Source organism: Stylophora pistillata, chromosome 12, assembly GCF_964205215.1.
Source record: "Stylophora pistillata chromosome 12, jaStyPist1.2, whole genome shotgun sequence".
NCBI classification, from domain to species: Eukaryota; Metazoa; Cnidaria; class Anthozoa; order Scleractinia; family Pocilloporidae; genus Stylophora; species Stylophora pistillata.
The window spans coordinates 28910106-28936088 of record NC_142530.1 but is presented as its reverse complement, the minus strand read 5'-3'; the positions used below and the strand labels follow the sequence as shown (position 1 = coordinate 28936088).

The 25983-nt window shown below is 40.2% G+C and overlaps 2 protein-coding genes across 3 annotated transcripts; one reads left to right on the top strand and one right to left on the bottom strand.

Moving 5' to 3' along the window:
- Window positions 1–28: 28 nt before the first annotated feature.
- LOC111335692 (putative ATP-dependent RNA helicase DHX37) lies at window positions 29–4925 on the top strand. Its single transcript, XM_088741863.1, has 2 exons — window positions 29–3127; window positions 3497–4925. The coding sequence occupies exons 1-2, from the start codon at window positions 130–132 to the stop codon at window positions 3979–3981; spliced, it is 3483 nt and encodes a 1160-aa protein (XP_088597989.1). The 5' UTR covers window positions 29–129; the 3' UTR covers window positions 3982–4925.
- On the bottom strand, window positions 4188–25983 carry LOC111335691 (integrin alpha-4). 2 transcript variants are annotated; one of them, XM_022941679.2, is made up of 32 exons: window positions 25275–25983; window positions 22849–22985; window positions 22184–22302; window positions 21551–21692; window positions 21149–21256; window positions 20980–21060; window positions 20842–20886; window positions 20705–20748; window positions 20266–20343; window positions 19772–19824; window positions 19589–19670; window positions 18707–18818; window positions 18416–18504; window positions 17317–17407; window positions 16717–16762; window positions 16294–16404; window positions 14965–15020; window positions 14324–14508; window positions 12932–13060; window positions 12441–12520; window positions 11789–11948; window positions 11211–11303; window positions 10674–10744; window positions 10128–10211; window positions 9747–9852; window positions 9400–9513; window positions 9203–9253; window positions 8863–8937; window positions 7559–7672; window positions 7070–7165; window positions 6454–6579; window positions 4188–5941 (listed from the first exon to the last, which is right to left on the bottom strand). In XM_022941679.2, the coding sequence occupies exons 1-32, from the start codon at window positions 25442–25444 to the stop codon at window positions 5867–5869; spliced, it is 3123 nt and encodes a 1040-aa protein (XP_022797414.2). In that variant the 5' UTR covers window positions 25445–25983; the 3' UTR covers window positions 4188–5866. The 2 variants fall into 2 exon arrangements, with proteins under 2 accessions (XP_022797414.2, XP_022797415.2); XM_022941680.2 differs by lacking the exons at window positions 22184–22302; window positions 25275–25983.

Genomic DNA, 25983 nt, shown 5'->3' with positions numbered 1-25983 from the left:
TCTAGTCAGCGGCATTCCCCATTAGAGGTATTTTGCAATATGGCGGACCATCTTAGGGAACACGTGTGTCTAAAGTATTCACTTGTTTTTTTATTTAAAACAGCCTGATCATTACACAAAGTTAAAGCTATGGGTCGTATGAGGCAGAGACATAACTGGAAGGCAAGATTACAGCCAGAGGCTTCGAAGAAGGACAAGAATTCAACGCCTACTGATAACCAGAAAGGTGTTTTGGAAACGACAACGAAAAATGAAGACTACAAATATTCCCACAACGACACCAACATTCTCGTCGCCCCAAGTAGGAAAGATAAGGTAAAAGTTGCCATCAAGGACACAAGTGATAAACGAAAGAAGCTAACAAAGAAACAACGAAAACGACTAGAAAAAATTGTCGAGACGAAGAAAAAGAAAGCAAGGCGAGCAGACTTGCTGAAAGCGCTCTCCGAGCATGCTGTCAGCGATAAAGAGCTGTCTCAAATGAGTTCTACGACTAATCTAGGTCAGTCTAACACAACAAGGAAAAGAACGATTTCGGAAGTTGAAGAAAGTACAGCAAGAAAAGCGCTCATCTCCAGTATTCGCCGTGGTCGTAAAAAGGGCAAAAGACTGCGATTGGAGAGAAAAGTCCTCGATCCTGTTCCTGCTAAGATCGCAAAGACGTTAGAGAAAGAAACAGAACCTGAAGAGTCATCAGAAAGCGAAGAAGAGGATAGAAGCAACTCAGAATTATCACAGGAGGAAAATCTGCCCGTGGAAAGTTCACCGTTAAGTGAACAGACCGCTGACATGGAGAATAAAGACGAACACAAAAGTGACGCCGATCAGGATTCAAAACCTGAACCAAAAGAGGACGCAGGGGAAAACTCTGCAAAATCAATAGTTAAAACGATCTCAGAGAAGGTGGAGACCGTGAAAAAAGAATCGAAGCCGGCAGTTTTTATGGAGGTGAAGAGGAACCCAGAAATTCAAACTGCAAGGCTTCAGCTTCCGATCCTCGCCGAAGAGCAAGCTGTCATGGAAGCGATTCATGATAATGATGTAGTAATTCTTTGTGGTGAAACCGGAAGTGGGAAGACCACTCAAGTCCCTCAGTTCTTATACGAAGGTGGTTACACAACACAAGGACTGATTGGCGTGACAGAACCACGCCGGGTAGCTGCTGTGACTATGTCACGCCGGGTCGCTCTGGAGCTGAATATGAGTACAGAACTGGTGTCCTACCAGATTCGTTATGAAGGTAACGTGACTGAAAATACGATCATGAAGTTTATGACAGATGGTGTGCTGCTCAAGGAAATTGAAAATGACTTCCTCTTGTCAAAATATTCCGTCATTGTGATTGACGAAGCTCATGAGCGAAGTGTTTTCACGGATATCCTCATGGGACTACTTTCAAGAATAGTTCCAATGCGTAAAACTCAAGGTAAACAGCTTAAACTTATTATTATGTCCGCTACACTTCGTGTGGAAGATTTTACGAGTAATACGCGTCTTTTCCCTACCCCACCCCTGGTGGTGACCGTGGAGTCCAGACAGTTTCCTGTAACTGTACACTTTAATAAGAGGACGCCGGATGACTACCTAAATGAGTCATTCCGTAAAGTTTGCAAAATCCACCGCACCCTACCCCCGGGAGGGATCTTAGTGTTTGTGACAGGTCAGGCCGAAGTGCACGGATTATGCAGAAAGCTGAAGAGGATATTTCCTTGCAACCTTTGTAAGGAAAATTCCAAACAGAAGGTGTGCACAAGCGATGAAAACTCATCTCATGATGAAGATAACTTTAATCTTGATAATTATCCCGTAAACCCGGCTGTGGAAGAGAGAGACGCTGAAGACGAAGATCTTGGTGAAGACATCTACAACGAAGACGACGGAGATAGCGAGTTTAATCTCGACGACAGTGCTTTTACGTCGTTGATCGACAAAAATCTTCCCATGTCTGTTCTGCCTCTGTATTCGCTTCTCTCAAGCCAACAGCAAGCCAAAGTATTTCAGCCACCCCCAGAAGGGACTCGCCTTTGCGTCGTAGCGACCAATGTGGCGGAAACGTCTTTGACAATTCCCAACATCAAGTACGTAGTGGATACGGGTATGGTAAAGAGGCGCTATTACGATAAAGTCACTGGAGTATCTTCATTTAAAATCACGTGGACATCCAGAGCCTCAGCTAATCAGAGAGCAGGCAGAGCTGGTAGAGTGGAACCTGGACACTGCTACCGGTTATATTCTTCGGCTGTGTTTACCAACGAGTTTGAAGAGTTCTCGGCACCTGAAATTTCACGTCGTCCAGTGGAAGACCTCGTGTTACAGATGAAGGACTTGAATATTGACAAAGTAGTTAACTTCCCCTTTCCAACTCCGCCTGACTTAACAGCGTTGCAAAGCGCCGAGAGATTGTTGTTAAATCTAGGCGCGTTAGAGGAGAAGAAAACGATGAAGGGAAATGTGTATGCAGCGATCACTCCTCTTGGACGCGCCATGGCTAAGTTTCCTGTGTCGCCGAGATACGCAAAGATGCTCTGCCTGGGGCATCAGGAAAATTGTATGGAATACGTCATCGCTATTGTATCCGCTCTCACGGTGAAAGAAATCTTTGCGGATGACAATGACAGAGAAACGAGCCAAGTAACCAAGGAAGATCGGCGAAAAATATCTCGCTTGCGGCGGACTTGGGCGGGCCAAGGTGACGCCCAGAAGCTTGGAGACGCAATGGTTCTTCTAAGAGCTGTTGGGGCTTGTGAATATGCCGGCTGCACAGCAAAGTTCTGCTCTGAGAATGGACTTCGTCACAAAGGAATGATCGAGATCAGAAAGCTCCGTGCCCAGCTTACAAACTCGGTAAATCTTGTCAATGCTGATGCAAAAGTGATGCTTAACCCTCGAATGAACCCACCATCTCCTGCTCAGTGCATGGCCCTACGGCAGATATGCCTATCGGGCCTTTGCGGCCATGTAGCGCGAAAAAGCCACGCAGGAAATGACCCCCAGCGGAAGAATGCCTACAGCAGCATGTCCCTGGATGAGCCTGTTTTCATTCACCCATCCTCTGCGCTCTTTGAAGTGTTACCGGAATACGTGATTTATCAAGAAATCGTGGAGACTTCAAAACTTTATATGAAAGGTTAGTCTGCAGTAGTTTAAAAATGTAGTTAAAAAAAAAAAAAACTTCTTCAATGATATCCATTGCAATAAAATTGAGAACGGGCCCTATTTTACCACGAAGTCTGTCGCGCGAGTCAATAGACTAAACATAATAACATATCCCAGCGCCTCGTTACCGTGCGGCGGGATATTCTTTCCGCCGATTTCAATAAGCTCGCAGGACCGATTATGTTGAGAAAGGACCTTCAAGACCTTTTTACCCTCTGAATTGAGTGCAAGCATTAAAAAAGCATTTTAAGAATCACTGCATGATAGATCCACTGCGCAATGCTGCAAGCTAAGCTCCATCAAGTCAATTTAGACGCCTTTCCATTTCTTTCCATGTTAGGTGTCATTGCTGTTGAGTGCGATTGGATCCCAATTCTGGTCCCTAGTTTGTGTATATTCTCCAAACCCCTTGAAGAGTATCCTCCTCGTTATGACTCCGAGGCGGGCGTCGTCAAGTGCCACATGAAGTGTACATTTGGAACCAGATCCTGGCAGGTGCCCCCTCAGGAGCTTGAATACCCCGCGGGACTCGATAGATACAAGTGGTTTGCAAAGTTCTTGCTTGAGGGAAAAGTAATCCCAGCATTTACGAAGTTTGTACCATTCCTGTTGTGCCCACCGGTTACAATGATTAAATCCTGGGCAAAGCTACAGCCGAGGACCGAAATCTTACTCAGTGAACTTGTAAGTGGGAAGGCCGATACCAAGATGGCCCTAATGGCCGCTTTGAAAAAAGATCCAAAGTTTTTATTGGCTGCCTTGAAACAGTGGATTCCTCAGAGTAAACATGGCGAACTGACTTTATCATGGCCGTCTAAAGAATAACACTTCTCTTGTGCTTAGCACCAACTGTCTTCATTTGAAATTTAGTGCTTTCCAATTGCGTGATTTTTGTTAAATGTGTTGTTAATATAAGGTTCGTTTAGAACCGCGGTAAGAAGCAACTCAGAGCAAGGGACGTCAATGTAAATCGTTCCTGTACAAAGATGCTTTGCTATTGTTAGTTGAACTTTCATAACCATACTGCAATGTAGAAAAATTGTCGTATTTATTTACATTTTCGGTCGCCTGACTCAAAAAAATTAATTTACAGTGACTTCTCTAACAAGCAAAGATCTCAATTTGGGCCCTTTCAAATTTACCTGTAATTACAATAGCTTTAACTATATAAATAATAAATTAACCGGACTCTTCAAATGATATCGTACAAAAAAAACTCGTTTTCTAAATTAGGACTTGCCCTATATTGTTTACGCTAAAATCGTTGGATACCACGCTCGACTGGGTTCGCCAGTTTCCACCAATTTCAGTTAGTGTTACTGCTGGATGGAATCTCTGGTAGCTACTTCCCAACAACCTAGCAGGTTTTCCTGACAGTTTGGCTGATAGCCATTTATTTGTCTAGCTTGAAAGAGGCACTATCAGGGAAGAGTGTATCGAATTGCCAAAGGACACAGCATATCCCAAAAGTATGGCATCCGGTATTTCAGTACAAACAATAAATAGACTGGTCATATTTCAAGTCGTTACGGGCTGTTTACAGTTCACACTGTGTGTTTCTCTAGTGTTACTAGCAGTTGACAAGGTAAACTAAAAAAACGCTGGGCAGTGTGAGCTATAAATTTTAGCAATTTTTCTGTCCAAGCTTGTTCGCTGCATTGCTTTGAACTGAAGGAGCTTCTTTAAATAGTTACAACTTATAAATAAATTGTTAAACACATAGCTGGATTTATTTTACAACGAATAAAAGGTGAAATTTTCTAAAGAAACTTGGTGCTGCGTCGGTGGCGGTAACAAGGCAATTGGTTATATCAGCTAAGTTGAAATTGTAAATTGGCCACCGTAACGAGTTAAAAAGCTGACGTTTCGAGCCTTAGCCCGTCTGACGAAGGGCTGACGCTCGAAACGTCAGCTTTTTAACTCTTTACGGTGGCCAATTTACAATTTCAACTTAGTTGATATAACCAATTACCTTATTTTACAACGATAGCGCAAAACGCCAACTGGTTTCTTAATCTTTTTACCCCAAACAATTGTCTAGCACCTAATTTATCCTAACACTATCATCACTAACTCAAACGTAGAGGTCAGGAGAATATAGGAAATGATCACAAACTCACAACAACTTTCGATTACTAACTGAACAAATTCTCCTTGTCAGAACCACAGGAAATGTAAAGGGAACAGTATGGAGAATATGCATACTGATGTCAGGGTGGAAAGGACTAAAAAGGGTATGAACAAGGATGCTCAGCCAGGAGGTCAAGGTAATCCAGTTTGAATAATGAAAACACTTCTCCCTTCCATTTATTTGAAAAAAAGCCACTTCGTTTCACTTCACTGAGCCATAGGAAAGATATGACATAAAATCCTCTTCAGCCAACTTAGCAAGCTATTTGGTCGTTTGAAATGGCTTATTGCCTAAGTTTATATCATTTCTCTGAAAATTGAGGAACAAACTTCTGGGAAAGCATCCTTGTATGTCTTGTACAGATAGTCTGATTGTTCCGTGAATTAAAGTAAACCCAGGGATTGAAACAAGTACCCTTTTACATGGTACCTGTTTCTATCTTCCATATGCGCCGATCAGGCCCCTCCCCTCTCCCCACCTTTCTGCATCGTTTTTTATTTTCGTGTCCTCTGAGCAGCTGAGGCCTTTTTGAGAGGGGTCGCCTTCGTCGCTGAAATCTTGATTGATTGATTCTTGAAATTATACTTTCTTCATAGGAAGGAGCTCCTCAGGTGTTAATTCTAGTGATTTACTTTTCCGTTTGAAAAAACCAAGCTGTAAATAAGTAAATGAAGAAGATGTTAAACATATATAACGAGAATCGGACAATGAAAAAGTCTGAATTTCCCACGAGGATTTGAATCCCAAATCTTCGGATTTCGCGGTCCGATGCTCCTGGAGGTAATTCGGCATGTAAAAAAAAAAAAAATTATGAACTTGACCTTAAAAGACGACGTTAAAGTTTGCAGGTATAGCCAATTTTTTAGTGCCAATCGTTCCTTCTTGGATCATTTTCAACAAGTAGCTTTTTGGGTTTGCTTTCCGAAAAAGTTTCAGTTTTGAGCTTCTATTCCGAACAATAATTTTCCGGCAGGGCAAAAAAATTGATACTCTACTTAGTGATAACGATCCTTGAACATCAGATGTTATTTTTTTGGGAATGTTATACTTGATGTACAATTTTAGGGTATTTGTACGATGAAATCAAGCTTCTCTTGAAAATTTGTCGTTCTGATTTGCGATTCCTGGCCTCTGTTTTGGTGACATATAATTAACAACATACAAACCTTATATAGGATAAAAAATGCGACTCCGAGCAAAATGACAGCACCCAGAGCAGAGACCAAGTATACCCACCAAGGGGTGGATTTTTTACTGGCAACAGCGCGTTCAGGCTTGGCTGTGAGAATGATCTGCAACGAAAATGTCTCCTTTCAATGAAAATTGAAAACCTCAGGACCGTCACTAAAGCAAGTACAGAAACTGACCGGACGGTACAGGAAAACCGCTCCATTAGCTAGCTTGTAAAAACTCAAAGCAAATAGACGCATATAGCCAGCAGAAGACGTGGGAGATTGTTTTCGCTCAGAGAATCACGATTGATTTTGTGTTCCCAATATAATGGTGATTACACTAGAAATTTATTATAAAGAAAAACACTCGTCAAAACAAGTTATTGCATGGTCCAAAAAACCCGAGCTCACAGTTTCCGCGTAGAGCTTTAGCTTAAGGTTTACCCATTAAAAGATGGTTATATAAATTTGTCACGATCAATCAACTTGTTCGTAAAAAACAAAACAAAACAAAACAAACGTAGTTACATTCCATACCAAATGAACAACGCCCTAGTGTCGTCAAATATGTTCAAAAACAGACTCAGAAAGGGACAATCTAGCTACACACCGTTACAGCATCATTCTTTTCGTCCGGCTGAGTGACTTTAGCTGGAGGCTGTACTTGTGCAATCGTTTCAACCTCCACTACTGCTAGTTTATTGAGCTGTAAGGTAACATAAAGTATATCGACAGATGAGGAGGAAGGTGAGTTGTGAGGTAACAAAGCTCTTTTCCTGGGAGAGTAGGGTGTAGAAAGAGGTGGTTTATAGAAGGAAAGATTCTCCGTGATTTTCATCTAATATTTCAACGTCAAGTGCCACAGCTCACATCGCTACGGTTGCTTTAACGTTGGAGGGGGTATTTTTATTTGACGTGCTAAAAGTGATATTTAAAATAAGCGTGGATGACTCGTGTTCGTATATTTGACAAAAAAAAAGAGAAATCAAAGTAGGGGATCGTTTTCTACAGGGCATTATTGAAAAGCGAGGGTTACTCATACGAAAACTTTGCCCAACGAATCTTATCCACAGTACAGATCACGAAAGATTAAGAATACCTTTAGGAGTGTATTCTGCCACAGTCGAGATGTCAGTTTGATCTCTACTTTATCGCCCTGTCTCAGACGTCCCAAACTGCACTGGAACGATTGGCAACCGACTTCTCCACAGCTCTACAAAGAAATAGGTGGTTAGAGATTGAGTATAATTTACAATTTGTCGGCCTATAGAGGTTTAGCCCCATTGCAGGGTCACCCCCTACCAGGTGGCCCTAAGACAAGATGCTCGCCCAATCGAATATGACAAGTTCGCCCCCACCTTTACCAGTTCACACTCCCCCCTCCCTAAATCTTTCAACTTGATACCCGAGAGTGTTTCTCCTAACAAATTCGCCCTTTCCAAGGCTCAACCCCAGACTTCTGCGATCCGATGTCTAGGCGTGCTTACCATTAGGTTATCACCTCTCCAGTGCAAAAAAAAGCTGGCCAGGCGCGCTGAGTAAATGTTCATAAGAGTGACCTTTTCGACGTGAGTTGTGAAACTACATGCACCACATTTTTCGCACAGTGTAACAAGGCATCTGCTATGTTTATAGCTGGAATTTTTTTAAGCTTAGTTGCTTAAAGGGGAACTGAAGCCTAAAAATGAACCATTTTTAAATTGCAGCTTATAGTTCAAATAGCAATGTTCGAGGGGTTCTTTTCAGTCTTTGTGCCCAACTTCGCCTCGTAAAAATAGTTTAAAGTGGTATTTCGGCCTCGTAGTACGGTGGCTCAGAAAAGCGATGTCAGCGGTCATTTTAGCTCGCTCTTACGTCATTGGTGGGGAAGAAAGATAATAAACCCGTAATCTTCCTACAGAAATTTGGTTTGGTTGTGGAGTTATCGAAGTTGCGTGACTTGTAATGGGGATTAACTACGAAAATGAAATAGTAGCAGTTGTTTTTCTTAAGTTGGTTCTCCACCGCTGACGTCATAAACGACCGCTGCTGACCTATTTTGAGCCGACGGTCTTACAGCCCCAAAAGCGGGAAAAAGGCAACTTCAAATCGAATTTTCTCGTAAAAAACAAGAAGTGAAGGAAAATGAATATCGACACTTATCTTACTCCTCTACAGCTCACTAGAAATGAATGTAAACAATATATCAATTTTAGGCTTCAGTTCCCCTTTAAACCAGATTATCTAGTAATATCCCCCACCGACGCAGTATCACAAATTGCTTAAGAACCTACCCCTTTATTAGATAACGGTCAAAATTGTGTTTTGAGTCAACTCGCTGTACATAAAGGAGATCTTTTGAAGGCGCCTATAACCGTCGCGAACTTGAAATCATACACACGCATGCGTATTTGATACACTTACCAGTCTCTTAACGTCACGTGTCTGCCTCTGTTTTACGGAATTCTCGATGCTGGTGGATTCGTTTAACTGTACTGACTATAAAAACATATACAAGGGAAATAAAAATTGAGAAGCTTGATAAGTGCATTACAGTTAGCTGTAATATTCATTTACATATTAATTATATTATATGAAAAAGTATTAATTTACTACTATTGTTATTAAATTATCGATAAATCATGCTATGGATCATGTATGAAATTTTGATTACCGGCGACGCTTTCATCAGTTATTAGATAACAGCGTTCTCTCCCAGCCCCCAGGGCGAGGGGGTTTGTATATCATAAGGTAAACACTTTACCTTAATGTTCAAAGGATTCACAACAGCGGTGCAGCTTCCTGAGCCAATGACCTAAAAAAAAGCAGTACTTCCTTCAATTAATTAAAAGAAGATCTTGTATGTTCGATCAGGTTAATTAACTAACAGTCGCTTTTTATTTCGTTTACCCTTGTAAAGACCGGACAAGAGAATAATTATTACAGAATTTTTAGGCTCACCTCAACTTGAAGAAGATACAAGAGAAAACTTTCAGGATCTTCCTTATTCAACAGTTTAGGTACAGTGATCGTCAACTGAGACCAGTCTACCACGCTGGGTCCACGATTGCTAACCTTATGTCAAGAAAAGTGCTGTATGTTAGCCGAGACTATAAGGAAATAAATAAATTGACACAATAACATCAGTTTGTAACCTGTAGCAAGCTTTTGAAAAGGTCCAGTCTGTGGAAAGCTCACTTCAAGTGAGATCTTTCCTGGGCAACAACTTGACTTACTCATACCGCCATTTTCTTTTATTTTTGCAAAATTTCACCTGAACACAAAGTGATTAACTGCTATAAACAGACCTTGATGGTTTGAACAATCTCGGGTCCAATCTCCTCTTGAAACTCTCTGACTTTCTCCTGCGTTTTCACGGATCCTGAGTAGATGACTTGGTCTGGTTTTGAATAACTGAGAAGAAACAGACTCAGTTTAGTACTATACTTCTTGTTTGTAACCAATCTTCGCGCATGCGTGAAATATTGCGACTAACTGAGCATGCGTAACAAACGATGTGTTTAATACAGTAGGGTGGATTATTGTGCAAACACCCGTAATCAACATGACTTACGCACAGATTTCATTAAGAACATCTTTACCAAAGTTTTCAGTTTCTGAAAAACTTGAGCCCAAAGCAAGGGAAATTCCGTCTCTTAGCTTCTTTTTCCTCTGCTAAATAAGCTTACCCTTTAATCTCCAGATCTGCTTCATACTTCACAGCCATAAAGAATTCCTTGCTGTTGTCTTCTTCATTGACATCTAAGTCTTGGCTGTAAGAATATCAAAAGCTTTGTCATACAACATCCAGCTCCACGATATCCTATTCTGTACGTACAGTGTTTTCGAGTTAGTGCCGTAAAATCGAATTAAAGTACTTAATTACAAAAGCTAATCAGGGAGACGAAAAACATCAAAGGAGTCAAAAAGAGGCTTACAGCCAGAAGGGCGGGAAAACGCAACTTAAAATTGTAGCAAGAAGTTTTATTCTGATGATAACAACCGACAATTTTATCGCTCGTTTTAAGAACAAATTCCTCACTATTTTTATAAAACCGAAACAAAACTTAAACCAAAATTTCACCAACAAAAGAAACTGTTTTTGCAGGGAAAAAGATCTTTTTATCCTGGTCTAAAAGAGGATAAGTTGTAAACGTGACTGCCACTGATACACGAGAAGTTATGACCATTAGTTTGTGATAACCACAAAGGAAAACCAATGCAAGCTAACCTACCTTTCAGCTGTGACAGTAATAGAGATATCTTCCTCTACTGAAGCCACTGAAAATATGAGACTAAAATTTTTCTAGAGTGAAAATAATAAAGACGTAAAGGTTAGTTTGGCTGTTATAAGAAGAAGTGCTATCTGCGTTCGGTATCTTCTCACGAGAAACACGTGGGTGATTCTTAATGCTGTTATCCCTCTCGAAACTTTTCGGTTACGAGCGATAGAGCAAGTGAGACGCAGTGGGTTTATGGTTAGTGCCCTGGATATGGAGACCTGGTCACTGTTTTGTGCTCTCGGATAAAACGCTTTACTCTCACGGTGTCAGAGAAAATTGTCAGGGGAAGCTTGATTAAATGCTGGGAAAGGGGGGATAACCCTGCAATAGACTAGCATCCAATCCAGGGTGGAGAAGTTATGCTCCTACTCGCTTCATGTTGTGGAAACTGGGATACGTTCCGACTACATGGGCCACCTGGCTTAATTAAGTACAGACTTTTTACTTATTTAAAGAGAGCGACAACGTTACAGATCACAAGCCACTTACATTACTTTGTCCTGGAAGAGCCACCTTTTCTACGTCACAGATGATGGAGAGCTGGGACTGAGTGTCATTGTCTGAGCTGCGTTCGTGTTCGCACTGAGATTAAAACGTTGAATTGGGAAAGAAAAGACCAAAAATAATCAGAATATAAGATCTAAAAAAGGGAGTCGATGAGAAATCAAATTAAACAAGAAAGGCGTCCGTCTTGCCTCTTATCGGTCGAGGGTGTTTCAAGTTTTCGACCAGTAACTGAGCGGAACAAAGTAAGACCTTTGAAGTCCCTAATTACTCTAGTCACCTCATTGGATGTCGCCTCACTGGATGTCACCTCATTGGATGTCACCTCATTGGATTTCACCTCATTGGAGGTCACCTCTGGATGTCACCTCATTGGATGTCACCTCAAGGTGACTCCCGCTGGGTTGTCCAAACGTCAGCCACCACCACCACGACCGACAACGGTCTTTCTCGGGACTACACCCGCCCGGACTATCAGACTACACTATCACATACTACCCTTGGGTTCAAACCATTTACTGTATCATTGAAAAATTTCTAAAAATATACACGTTTTTACTTACGTCGCCAGTTCTTTGATAACTCAGTGAGCTTGGGTATTTCACTACGAGTTTGGAGTAATAAGCGTAATCAATGGCCTTGTTTGATACTGTCAGTTGAAGAATCAGGTCTTTCACGAGACCTAATTTTAACTGACTGTCAAATCTAGGATTTTCGTCGTACCTGTCAAAGGCAAACATAGAGGGCGATTGAAACTTATAAATGAATAAAGGCTGATAGTTTCTAAAGAAACTGTTCGGGGCTGCGTCGGAGGGGGTAACGAAATAATTTGGATGTATCAACAAAGTTGAAATGGTAAATTGGCCACTGAAACGATTACAAAAGCTGACGTTTCGAGCGTTAGCCCTTCGTCGGAGCGAAGGGCTAACGCTCGAAACGTCAGCTTTTGTAATCGTTACGGTGGCCAATTTACCATTTCAACTTTGTTGATATATCCAAATTATTTTGAAACTAAAAAAGTTCCCTTCAAAAGGGTTTCAAAAATCAAAACGAAAGTTGATAATCACCACGGAAACCGTCGTCTAATTGGTTAAAGGCGTGGGGCAATCCCAAATTATTTCGACTTATGATAGTTGTGTTGCATTCGTGGAATCCAACGACAAAGCTAAGAGTGAATTGAGCGAATTCACCATGTCTTTCTTATTTCCTTCTTACCCCACTAAAAGCACTTTTCCCTCCACTGCTAGGTCAGGTACACAGACCTTTTGATTCTTGCACCTCTTCATAAAAAATGCCTGTGGCAATAAAAAAAAATTAAATATTAGGAAGATGATGACAGCTCCTAGTGAGATACCAGGCAAAAAAAAAAGGATAATAAATAGAAAATTGAAAGGAATGCAAACTGAAAATTAGGAAAAAAGTTCAGGAAACTCAAGACGTTTGTATTGATAGTTTTCTCTCCCTTAGTTGCCGAATATAACAATATCTTCTTTCTGTCAGGCACATGCATAGTTGACATGTAAGTACAAATCTATCTGGTAGCAAAAAGAAAACCTTACTGGCATCAAAATTATTATGGCTTTTGCGAGTCTCTCCTCACTAACATCGGCGACAGTTCCTTTCGTAACTGGCGGTTTTAGGAGTCAGCAGAGGCAAAGTGCGAAAACAATTACCATTTAAACAGGCTACTTGACAAAGGTCCTTACCTTCGCCCTGTGAGTTGTTAAAAGAGAATCGTTGAACACCGGACAAAGAGTATTGCCACAAGACTCAACCAACCCAAAATCAAGATCAAATGTTAGTGAAGAAGCAACATCTGCAAGGCTGTCTTTTTCCTGAACAAAAACCCAAACAATTTCTGTGAGTCTGTGCACTGTTCCAAAACACACGACACTTTAATGTATAGGGTTATTAATACTCAAGAAGATCTGTCCTCTTTTCAAAGTGACATAGATAAAATATCAGATTGGTGTGAGATGAAGAAGATGACAATTAATACTATAAGATCATGCAAATTGACCACTTTCAAAAATGGCTGCCAGATTAATATTCTTTTGTTTCAATTTAAATTAGCCTTTCTGGCCTCGCTTGAGATGATGTATTCTTTTGAATTTTGTACTGGAAAACGAGGCCAGAAAGGCTAATTCAAATTTAAACAAAAGAATATTAATCTGGCAGCCATTTATGAAAGTTGTCAATAACCAGGAAAAAGGCACCCTTAGTTGGGGAGTAGAACATTGAGGGTCAACCTTTGGAATGTGTTAATGTTTATAAAGATTTAGGATTGTTTACTGCTGGTGGTCTTCCCATGGAACCAGCATATAGATAGAATAACTGCTAAGGCCAATAGGGTTTTAGGGTTGGTAAAAAGGACTTGTAGGGACTTAAATGATGTTGAAACCATGAGAACACTTTATTGTAGTCTTGTGAGACCCTTATTGGAATATTCATTCAAACTTGGAACCCTTATACTAGACGTAACATTGACTGAATTGGAGGCTGTTCAGCGAAGAGCTACCAGATGGATCACTAGGTCTGATGATGATTATGGTACTAGACTATCTAAATCGAAATTGTTGCTATTATCTGATAGGAGGTTCATTAGGGATGTTACGTTTTTGTTTAATGTAATTAATGGCTATTATGACATAGACATTTCCAATAAGCTCATATTTTGTAAGGACAGAAGCATGGCTTATAATTTGAGGAAAAATGACACACAGGACCTTGTCCCAAATTTTAGCAGAATGGTCTCAAATATAGTTTTTTTAACCGTATCGTTGGTGAATGGAATAGCTTACCTAATCACATTAGAGAATCAGATGGTATTGAAACTTTTAAAAAGAATGTTTTAACTTTTATTAAGGATAAGGATAATTAGGGCATCTATTTTTATATTTCTATATAGTTTTGCTATATGAAATTTTTTTAATTAGCGGGGGCATCCCTTGTATGGTGCGTCAGCGCTTTTGGTTGTCTCCTCCACAATTTTTCCTTTTATGGTTTTTATTAACCTTAATTGTAATTAATATTAATTGTTTGTGTATTCTTGTGGAGTGAATTTGTAATAAATAAATAATGCACCCTACATGACATACCTTTAGGTAAACAGTCCTCGGTGGGGTGCATTGACGCTCTCCTTGTTTGGTTAGATTTTGAACGCCTTTTATTGTGTGTACTTTGTTTCCACTGACCTCCTCCAGGAAGAAAATGCGGCGAAAAAAGTTCGTCCCTCTGACAACTTTAACGCGGTCTAGATCAACTGAATAGGTTATTCCCAGTCCTACAAGAGAAAATAGTGGTGGACACGAGGTGTTACCGAGAAGATAGCAAATTCGATCAGACATTGTAATATCGTAGTCGATGGTAACTGAACCAGTTGACAGAACTGACTTTAGAAGAGCCTGTTACAGACGTTTAGTTTGTAAAACAGAGCGAAATAGAAAACGGCGAGAAAGAAGAAATGGAGTAAGAAAGCCGAGAGGGACTTGGGTCGAGTCTCGTACTCACCCAAGCCTCCCTTGTTTTTTCATTCCTCCGCTCCTATCATTTCGTTTACCATCGCATTTTGTTTAGTTATCTGAACGACAGGAACAGGCTAGCTTTAGAAGTATCTCCGTTTCATCACCGACTGAACAACCTCATAATATGTTAACTGAAGCCATATGATATCTCCACGATCTGTAGACCACGACTTTCCTAAATTTTGTCCAAAAACTAGCCCTGGAAAAAGTGTTACCTGAAAAGTTTGCTGCTCCTTTATCCTTGTTTGTGAAACACAAAGAAAGGTTCAAACTAAAAATGAAGAAATGAATCGATTAAGTGCTCTTGAAGAAATAAGTTTAACAAGAAGGGAGTTTAGTTCTCTCAGATCAGTCATAACTTCACCTTAACTAAGTTGGGTTGAAGAACAGTTTCCGCCGACATCACATTATGGTAACAATTATTGGGTAGCCTATTCCAGAAAATGGAATATGCTTACTAATTGTCCCTTATTTAACTTATGGTATTTGTGCTTGGGGAAATTGTGCCATGACATTTCAAAAAAAGATCCTAATTCTACAAAAACGTTACGGGCCTTACGTCTTAATTACTTCAGTAAGTCTAAGGAGCACACCGTACCCTTCTTTCTCAAATCGAATTGTCTTCCCCTACCTAGCCTATTTTTCAGAGATTGTAGCTATTTATTGTATGCTATCAACAGTCAGTCTGCACCAGTTAGTATACTCAATCAGTTCATTAGAACAAGTCAGATTCATAACTGCAGAACAAGATCTGTCTCTAGTGACTCGTATTTTGTTAAATTCTCTAGAAACGATAAAATGTATGCTTCTTTCTCAAGAATTGATGCCCAAATTTGGAACTCCGGCTATACCCTATTCGATTAAACAACTTAAACGTTCGTCTTTTCGTAAAAAGATAAAGGAGTTACTGCTAAATTTTTTACGATTAGAAGATGATTATGTGGAAGTCTCCCGTCTTATTAAGTTATTTGATACTTTAGGTTAGCCTCTTTTCGTAATCTTAATCTACTTACTCTGTTTTATGCTTATTCTACTTACTGCATAGTAGTGTTTTTATTTATTTAGTTAGTCCATCTATAGATAAATCCTATACTTGTAAATTGTCCTTAGATCTCCCCGCCTCGATTAGTTCATAAGCTATTTACGGGGAGAAACCAATGTACTTAACCATATTTTTAATCTTAAAATAAATTGTTGTTGTTGTTGTTGTTGTTGTTGTAATGGGAAAATGGGATGTACAGTAGCGTGGAGCGGGAAAGTGACGGAGGGGGGTTGGGAGAGAGCGGCAGTAAGAGCTGGAGAATTGACAAGAGCGCTTGTCAGTCGTCACATCGTTCTTCCTTGGTTTCATTCGTCTACATTTTATTTTTGTTGTTTGTTTTTTTCCTCTCATCAAAGTTATACTGTGTAGTCTTCCTCAGCCTGAAGTAATTTTGCACGATACACGCTGAAATGGATTCAAATTATTGAGAACTAGCTCTTCCAAATCCTGATATCAAGCACTCATTATTAAGTAATATCCTCTAGGAACTTGTATAACTTACCATTTATAATATTTCCCTCCATCCAAAAGACACAAATTGTCATCGCTCTCTACGACGATCTGATTTCTACTCAGCTGAATCTCTCCTTCGACATTCACGATTGAACGAGTTCTGAAAAATCCAACCATGAGCAATGAATATGCTTACAATGTTCATAGTCCACCTAATCGGCTACTTTTGTGGAAAAACCAACGGATAAAAATAGTCACTACTTCCGCTTAAGATTTCTTTGATTAATTCTTGGGAAAAAAAATTTCAAAAGTAGCGAGATGGGTAGAGAATATCGAAGTATAGTGATAAGCTTGCAGCGTTAAAACAGCCAATGTCGAGCACGTCTCTTTAGTTTCGAGGCAGGATCAGTTTTACAGGATATCTACGTATGTTTAATTTGCTTAAATAGTATGCATTTCTATAAGTTCTTACCGAAACAGAACAGCTTTATTCGATCCGTACGCTCCAACGGCGATATCTACGGAAACAGACAAAGACACCGTTACATCGTGGCTACAAGTTTTCACTAACTTTAGGTCAAGGAGTTTAGAAGTGAATCTACCAGATTTACCTTCCTTAAGTAACTAAAAGCAAACATCTCTGACAAGACCTCTAGCACGCGATTTATAAAGTTGCTGCCGCTCCGTTCCCGGCGAAAGATGTTAAATTGAGATGATTTTTCTGATGACGACACTAGACCTCGATAAAAGCGCACATCAGGTTTTAGTTCATCACATAAAACTTGCAAGATGCCGTCACAATCTGAAAATGGAGCGTCTGGGCGCATTTGGAAGATAAAAAAGTCTGAAGGTGAATAATTATTCAAGTACATACCGCACAGATACCAAAACATTAGTTTATTTCTTTAAATATACCGAAAAATGGTCGGAAATCAAACTCTTAACGCGCGATTTTGTCTAATCGGCTGCTCGGAGGTGAATAGTACTTGATATTCACTTCCGAACTAGCCAATCAGTACGCGCGAAAGGTATTATTCACTCCTGTGGTATGTACTAAAAACTTATATTCTACCTGGATACCCATTGTCGTCCATGTCAACAATTCCAGCGAGACTTGAGCCAAATAATCTCAGTCCCGTATCCACGGATGAACCTCTCAGTTTCTGCAACGAAATAGAAGAAGGAGAAGCTGAGACAGTTGCTGGCATGGGTTAAGCAAGTCAACTCTTTCAAAAAAATATATAGATTAAAAATACTAATAGACAGCGCTCAACCAAGCACCCAAGGGTGGATTATTTGAAAATACGCAATCTAGGACTAATTGTTGTAATTAATGAGATGTTCAACTTTGCACAATTGAGGCTTTACTCAACAAAACCTCGTGCTTACACACTGAACATAAACATGGCGACCTAACAAAAAACATTCGCTCCGACGAAGGGCTAACGCTCGAAACGTCAGCTTTTGTAATCATTACGGTGGCTAATTTACCATTTCAACTTTGTTGATATATCCAAATTATAACAAAAAACAAGTCCGCTGACACGTGTGGACTAACAACTCCGCTGGCATGTGTGCGGGCACTAAACTGCGCAGGAAGCCCAGTAAACAACAAAACAGTTAAACTCAAGTGCCAGTCAAATTGTCACATTATCACTACAATGGTTACACTTGAAATGACTTGAAAACAGTTTAAGTTAATGATATCCTGGCAGGAACATCCCAATCTATCATCTGTATTTATTCCCCTGAATCTCGAATCGAGAAGAAATAAATAGGAGCAGTAAAAGTATATTTAAATTAATGAATTTAAATACATGAAAATCATATATAGGTACTGCGGTTTCAAGAAATGTATGAAAGCGATCCTCGAAGTAATGAACCCTACTTGTGTAGTAATGATAGTGAGTAATAGCAGAGCACTGCACCGGTATCGTAAAGGTCGTGGGTTCAAATCCCGCAGGGACCTGAACTTTTTTGAGGTGTCATTACCACTACTTCATAAGTAGGGTTCATTACTTAGAGGAACGCTTTCATACATATATCTAAATGATTCGACAATTCGTGGGAAACTTGATTCAAGTTACTGGGACTGCGACTGGACAAACAGGTTTACTGCCATTTTGAATTAGATGAGTTAGAGCATACTTTGAATTGGTCCGAAGACAAACCTGTTTGTATGTAAAGTTAATTCCATTGCTGGAGCCGTGGTAAATGTAGACAGCGCCGTTGTCTTCGAAAGGGGCACTAATTGCAACATCTGCCGATCAATAAGCGTTGTTAGAGCGGAAAGCACTTTGAATTTGTGTCTCACCACATAAAAGCTAAGAATGAATTACGAAGTCTTATATAGCTAATGCCACACCGTGATTTCGCAGATTCAATATTGAAAACTTTAAGTCTGTATCAAGAAAGTCTGATATGGTGCGGAATTAACCCTAAATGTCTAAGGTAAAATGTACCTTGGAAGCTGTCTTTGTTTAGATCTCCGACTCTTGCTATCGCTCTTCCAAACTGGCCATACGGCGTGTCATCACCAACTAGACCAAGTGGATCTTGCACATCAAGCGCACCCTTAAAAATAAAAGGAAACATAGTACCTCATTTTCCCATAAGCGGGTCAATCTAAAATGTGACTGACCCTGATAATAACTTCCGCTCAATTTACAGTAAATAATTGACAAGACTGATGGACTGAATGACTGACAGAACGAATAATAACTCAAGTGATAAACGGGAAGAAGTACTGATTGACTTACTGCCTGTCTGGCTTGCTGATTGGCTGATTAACTGACTGCCTGCCTGTCTGGCTCGCTGGTTGGCTGGCTGACAGTGACGGCCTGTCTGGCTTGCTGATTGGCTGATTAACTGACTGCCTGCCTGTCTGGCTCGCTGGTTGGCTGGCTGACAGTGACTGCCTGTCTGGCTTGCTGATTGGCTGATTAACTGACTGCCTGCCTGTCTGGCTCGCTAGTTGGCTGGCTGACAGTGACTGCCTGTCTGGCTTGCTGATTGGCTGATTAACTGACTGCCTGCCTGTCTGGCTCGCTGGTTGGCTGGCTGACAGTGACTGCCTGTCTGGCTCGCTGGTTGGCTGGCTGACAGTGACTGCCTGTCTGGCTCGCTGGTTGGCTGGCTGACAGTGACTGCCTGTCTGGCTCGCTGGTTGGCTGGTTGACTGATCGACGGACTTACTCGTTGACTGACTGACCTGACTGAGTAGCTGTCTGATCGACTAACTTAGAATTGGACTTTAACATGGAATTTAGGAATAAAAAACAGATATCACGACATAAATGATGGACGAAGGGAGAAGATTGAACAAAAAAAAAGATCAAACTTACCATCTTGTTGTTAACGTAAACAAATACCCGGCCCTTATCGCTATCTGAAGCCCTTGGGGCACCGACCAGTAAATCTGAAAATCTAAAAGAACAAATCATATGATCAAAATTAGAACCTTTTTTCTGCTCGGCCGATTGTGTATGAGGTTTATCCATGAATCTGCAATATGCCATATCACTAACTTGTCATTGTTTAGATCAACCACGCAGATCGAGCTTCCAAAATAACTCCCAACCTGAGCAAGAAAATTAGAAAAATAGTTACCTTTAATATGGTGTTAATGCTCAAAATCGGGAACTGTAAAGCACGGTTCGGGTCAGCTGGTTTAGGGGGATCCTCTATCATAGATAAAGACGTTTCACCTGGTCTTTTTTTTCCTACGACTACGCGCAATTCTGCTAATTTAGTTTATAAGGTCAAGAGTCACACGGCAATGCGTTCCTTTTATTAGTGCTTGTCAGCCAACCAGACGCACGACAAACCACCACGAATTGATCGTCCGCGTTTTTCTGAGCTTCAGGCAGTTTTGTTCAAAATACGTTTACATTCGGCTCTCGTAAGCTCTTCGTGGTGTTTTCCTATGTCCTGATTGGCTGTTGCGATGGCTATAGGTTTGACTCAACGACATGCACTCATTCGAATGCGCTTTGTTCACTTAATTAATTTTCTTACTCACTTTAATTTCTGGTGGTGAAAGAATCTCCGAAGTGATTCCGATGTCGTTTCTTTCCGGCGAATACTTGTACAACACAACCTATAAAAAAAAAACCGTAGTCCAAGTTTTGTTATTTTAATATCTAGGCTGATAGGTGTTGGGACGGAGGTAAATCGTTCTAGCTGTCTCCGTGCCTCGTACCTGTTTCCGTCTCTCGTCAATCAGGCATCGATGAAAACTCAGTCAAGTTTCGGTAACCTTTCGTATTGTTCGTCACAGCAGTAATCGGCAAAGTGTGACGAGGCCTAAGACATTTAACAAACCTAGTGTAAGTGTCCAAACCTTATGTCTACGTTACGTCAGTAAGGCATTGGTAGATAATAACTGCTTACCTAAGGATAGGTTATTACCAAATCCTAATCGTATCATAGGACTGGAAAATTAAAGTTCTTGTACTCACTTTTCCACGAATGCCATTTGCTCTTGGTGCACCTCCAATAAATTCTAAGACGAGGAAAATGAATAAATGAGTTCGCCAAAGTCATTTCACAAGTCAAAGGAAAATGAAAATCATTTAAAAAGTACGCCATGATGCACCTGTTGATTTTTGGCTCAAAAAATTACCGCTTGATATTGCATAACCTAAAAATGAAAATTAACACAATTTCAGACTCAATTCTTTCCAACAGTTGCAGATAAGATTGTTAATCAATTAACGAAATAGATCATCCATACCCATGTAGGCGTCTATTTTTAACTTAGTAATCGGCGAGAAAATACTCTTTTCCGCAGACAAAGAATAGGCAGCCAAACCACCTAAGAATAAAAAAAAAAAGATAAGTACAGGAAGAAGAGGAGTATGGCCAGTATTTCAGCCACTAACTCAATCACTGATTGAGTTTACCTCTGCCAACGGAAACTCCAACGGTGCCCATAAGTAACTCCTCGCCATCTGCACTGAATTCAGCGCTGAGCCCTGCTTGACAGTAACCGAGAGGATGTCCTACTTTCCCTAACAAAAACATCAAAGAAAAATTTACAAAGTATTCGCGAACAAACGATCAAAAAGAACAATGGCAAGAGGTTTTCTTAATTTCCCCGACAAAAGCATCAAAGAAAATTAGCAAAGTATTCGCGAACAAACGATCCTGAAAGGAACAATAACAGTTCAATAACGCTTCGATTGCTTGAAATTAGCAAAGTATTCGCGAACAAACGATCCTGAAAGGAACAATAACAGAACAATAACGCTTCGATTGCTTAAAGTAAAAAAGAATATTGCCATAAAATACTGTATTTTGTATACCTTCGCATGGGGAAATCGCCTCTCGTTGAACTGTGAGGTCTCTATACATCAAGAAACACCTTCCTGTCAAAGCGATGTACCGGTGATCGATAATTCCTTCCTTGCGGGTGAACGGTGCCTCCATGTACCGAGGAGCACAAGTCTAACATGTAAAAGAATACCACACAATTGAATTGATAGAGAGGTTGTAGGTTATCATTAGCGCTGCGGTACGAGTTCGAGAAAATATTCATGGTGATTCAAAGAAAATAGGTCTGGAAGTTGAGTCAATGAATTTGCTCAGTCTAAGGACTTCGTTAACTTAGTTTAAGCTAAAAGACCTTTGTCGCAAGGGTCTCGGTTACATTTTCCTCCGGGAAGTTCTCTCCATTCTGCAATCATTCAATCTTCTCACAGTGAAACCGAGCAGTTACGAATATATTTCTTTTATTTCTATAAATCATCAGCAGCAGTATAATGGAATAGGAGAGACCAGGGCTAGGCTCCTAATTAGGGGATAAGACGAAAACAGCCAACGATTGCAAATAGGAAAGAGCTGAAGAGTTTTGTTTCTCTCTCTCTCTAGACTTCCACGGTTTTTTTTTTTCCGTCGTCTCCGTTGACCGAGAGCGTAACACAAACTTTTTGACTCACCACCACTTTTCCGTTCTCGCTAGTGCTATGCAACGTCGCCCCTAACCACTGCTCAGTTTTCTTTTCGACTTCAACAACAACGGTCCTGTTACCTAACTGATGTACCTCTTCCTTCGGTGCTGCGATAAAAACGCTCCAGTTACTTTAATATGTTTCGTGAGAGCATACTTTGTGATTGGATACTAGAGAGGGAGCTTTGTAGAGAGCAAATAAGAGATCTGTGTATCTTTTCGAGCCCGAAACAATAAAGAAAACAGATTGTTCAAAGTGCATCTACCAAAAAACCTGACTCCAATCGAAGCGGGGGCGTGTTTAAGTTTTGCGTTGACTCCCCGTAAAAGCTTCAAACATCTGCATGCCTTTACACACTTAATCAGTCAGAAACGTTTAAAACAATCCTTAACACTAGCTATTCCATTTTAAGGAGTTAACCCATACAGGTTACCATTATACTCTGCGGAAATTCTTTAATCTGATACTATTGTCGATGATATATTTATTTCAGGATTTCTCCTCTCCCCACCCCTTAATTAGGGGAAGAGAAATCCTGAGAACGAGATTTACTGTGGATATCTGTTGCTGAAAAAGCAAATTGCTCTTAGAAACGAACATCAATGGTTTATTCCGAAGAAAAGAACTAAAAAAAAAGACTCAAAAGAACTTACTTTGATGATCCATCACGATTTCTGAACATGAATTCGATCCGAGTTGGTATTGACATTTAAACACGGTTCCGTACTTGATTAAGGTTTTCTGTCCATTTGTAGAAGTTACGTTACTGAGAGGTGCCCCAACTAATAACCTGTAAAATAGACGAACAATTTAAAGGAAAAATAAAGTAAGCAATCCTTTTAGTTCCAGTGGTGGTTAGCATTTTCGAGGGCTTCTCTACATTTTATGACCGTGATAAAAGTATAACTGAAAACTAAACGTAGTTATTGACCTGCGAGCATGCTCTCTTTACCAGCGCTGCCCAGGCCTGAGCGCTGTCGGTCGCGTTATTCTTCGGCCGCGGGAAGATTAGATTTCAGACGAGTCGGAGAGAGGTTTTCCGGGTTTGGCACGAGCGAAGAAACACTCGTGCCAAAGAACCAGTGCAGGTTACGTACATATTTGAAAAGGAACTTTCATGCTGAGTCGGGTGGTGGTGAAATACCTAGTTTATCATCATCTAGAAGTTGACGATCAACTCAGTGTCTAATTAGAATTAGACTTCCTTCAGCGCCAAAGTCCGGTGTCAAAAATATTACTTATTTATCATAAACTTAATGTGTTAATTATCAACTACTTGATTAAACTCGTTACTCGATAGTGATTCAATCTTTTGCTGATCATCAACCTAACCAATTTCAGGCTAGAAAAGTATTATTTAACGTCAAGTGACAACGGCTTCTCTAATCTAGACCCTTTAAAAAGAGGTGGTTTAAGATTCGGTTGATATTTCCGGTAGGCAATTGGGTAAAAGCAAGCAAAAGAACATTGAATTTCAAAGGCTAACTCCACCTCGCTCTCAACAATCGCCTTCGTAGCTGAGATTCCTTTCCAAGGCTAAATTCTTTCAGGCTTCTTTGATCAGTTAACAAAGGTTTCATTCGAGCTTGAAAACTGTTTTTCAAAACAAGATCGACCCGAAATATTCGCTAGCTAATACGCAGGTACTATGAAGTATTCTCTGTAGGGACGAAAATAATTACATCGTTCCCTTATTTACATCTAGATGTAAGACCTTGCATTTTCCCAAGTAAACGACGAACACGTGTTGATGAGACTGTGTCATTAACAAGTTGTAAACAAAGATTGATACGTATTTCCTTTTAAATCAAAGCGTGCGCCTCGCGAAAAAAGATATTTCATCGCCAGTCCTTTCCCTGTACCTCTCTTCCGCTCAAGGAAAATAAACTACGCAATTGAAAAAATAACAGAGTACCTTATCAAAAACGAAAATTCACTATTGTTCGACCAGTTTACGGGGCAAAAGAAGGTAAGCCTCCAGTTATTTTCGAAGGAAACATTTTCTCTTCTAGCACTTCCTGATATGCCAGGTTACACCTAGCGAGGGTTGACATTTTTCACGAGTTGAAAATTACGTTACAAGGTAAAAATTCAAACGGAAAAATTTATGCTGACGAAGGCGTTTTAGATTCGAAAAGAAAGGAAAAAATTATTAATCGCAGCTGCTTCTGCATTCTAACTCTCCCTCAGGGAATTTTCTGATTCTGTGCTCCGGTGGACCGTCTGAATCAGCCACAATGTGTCTTTGTTATTTTAATTGACACGACAAACTATTTGCAAGTTCATAAGTCACGGTCTAATGCGCATTCAACTTTTCGTTGATACTTAGCAAAGAAAAGTTGGCAATTCAAACTCGATGCGACCCTTCGGTAGGGCCAAAGCCTCTCTAACAATCCGTAGGTGGTAGCTGAGATGGAGCGAAAATCGAAGTAGTTGTACATACCGCTCAATGGAATGGAAAAAATAAATATATACAGAGACGTCGCCGTCAGGAAGTGCGAGGTAAAACGCATCGCAGCTTTTACCTTTCATTGTAAAAGCGTCTATCAGAGATTCAAGATGGCATACAAGTAATTAAGAATACAAAAACCACTACTTCTAAGCTCTTAAGAAGATTTCGCCAGATTTAGTGCTGCTTCAGCGGTGTTTCAGATCAGCTTCATTCCCCGAAGCCGTCGGCGAATAGTCACGAAATACAAAGATACAAGTATTGTGGCCAATTTGTCGTAAAAGTTGCTCAACATAAATATTTGTTTGGTTGACTTGGAACTACATTTTGTCAGCCTCTACTTCTCTGAGAAGATATAGAAGGTAAAAATAATTCAAGGCGAAGAAGCGGGACTTAACATTAATTCTAAGGAAATCATTTGTGTGCAGTTTGACAAAAACGCTTTCAGACTGAGTGGACAGTCCATTCAGAATTAATTTTCCGTCAAATATTGAACAACAACTAAATGTAAACATCTGAGACGGAATATTGAAAATTACGAGCTTTGAAAAGTTTTACGAACAGGGAAAAACCGCAAGGAAGGCTTTCCTAAATAAACATACAAATTGAAGGCACTTCCATTGAACTTACCACTTCTGACCGTTGTAGGAATGTGTCGCTACAGAATAACCAAACAGATCACTTTCGGCAGGGCCATCGTAGGTGACCGCCGATTTCACGTCCAAGTTGAAGGCGAAAACTTTACCAAGAGTTAAAATAGATGCAAAATGAAGGGTATTCCTTAGTAGTCTAAGCTCCATTGGTAGTAATAACGTGATTGCTGGTTTCAGTCTCGAAGTTGGTGTTGGCCAAGTTTTGACCGAAAGTGAAGCGAGCTAGCGGAAGGACGAGTAAACTTTTCACAAATGACGTCAACAAATCCGCCTGAATAGCGAGCGACCCCGCCAAATATTGCTGTGGGCGTGGGTTGATTGAGTCACAAACCACTTTTGATTTGAAGAAGATAACATTAAAACCCATTAATTGCGGTTGAAAGATATTAGGAGGTAATCTTTCCATTTTCCTTTCAGGAAAAAACAGAAGGCATGAACACAATAAGGCGAACTTCGACCATTCTGAGGCATCAATTTTACCGAACCGGACAGTTGATCAAATTGTAAAGATTAATTTGTTGTTTTAGTTCTTCAAATTTGTTTGGGGTACTTCAAATTTTAGCCACCCCCTTTCCTCTGGCTTCATCCTTCGTCGTTTATGTAGTGATGACTCTGATTTCCACCACAAATCAGAGTCAATGTGCCAGTTTTTCGATAAACGTGGTTACCCTGATTCTATCGTTCAA

What these genes read in the sequence shown, in the direction of transcription:
- LOC111335691 (XM_022941679.2), bottom strand. Translation starts at nt 25,444, where the DNA reads ATGGAGCTTAGACTACTAAGGAATACCCTTCATTTTGCATCTATTTTA. An exon ending in TCCTACAACGGTCAGAAGTG is followed by an intron (nt 22,986 to 25,274) that starts GTAAGTTCAATG and finishes TCTATTTTACAG; the next exon opens with GTTATTAGTTGGGGCACCTC. An exon ending in AGGAGCAGCAAACTTTTCAG is followed by an intron (nt 14,509 to 14,964) that starts GTAACACTTTTT and finishes TTTCTCTTGTAG; the next exon opens with GACTGGGAATAACCTATTCA.
- LOC111335692 (XM_088741863.1), top strand. Translation starts at nt 130, where the DNA reads ATGGGTCGTATGAGGCAGAGACATAACTGGAAGGCAAGATTACAGCCA. An exon ending in TTCAAAACTTTATATGAAAG is followed by an intron (nt 3,128 to 3,496) that starts GTTAGTCTGCAG and finishes TTTCCATGTTAG; the next exon opens with GTGTCATTGCTGTTGAGTGC.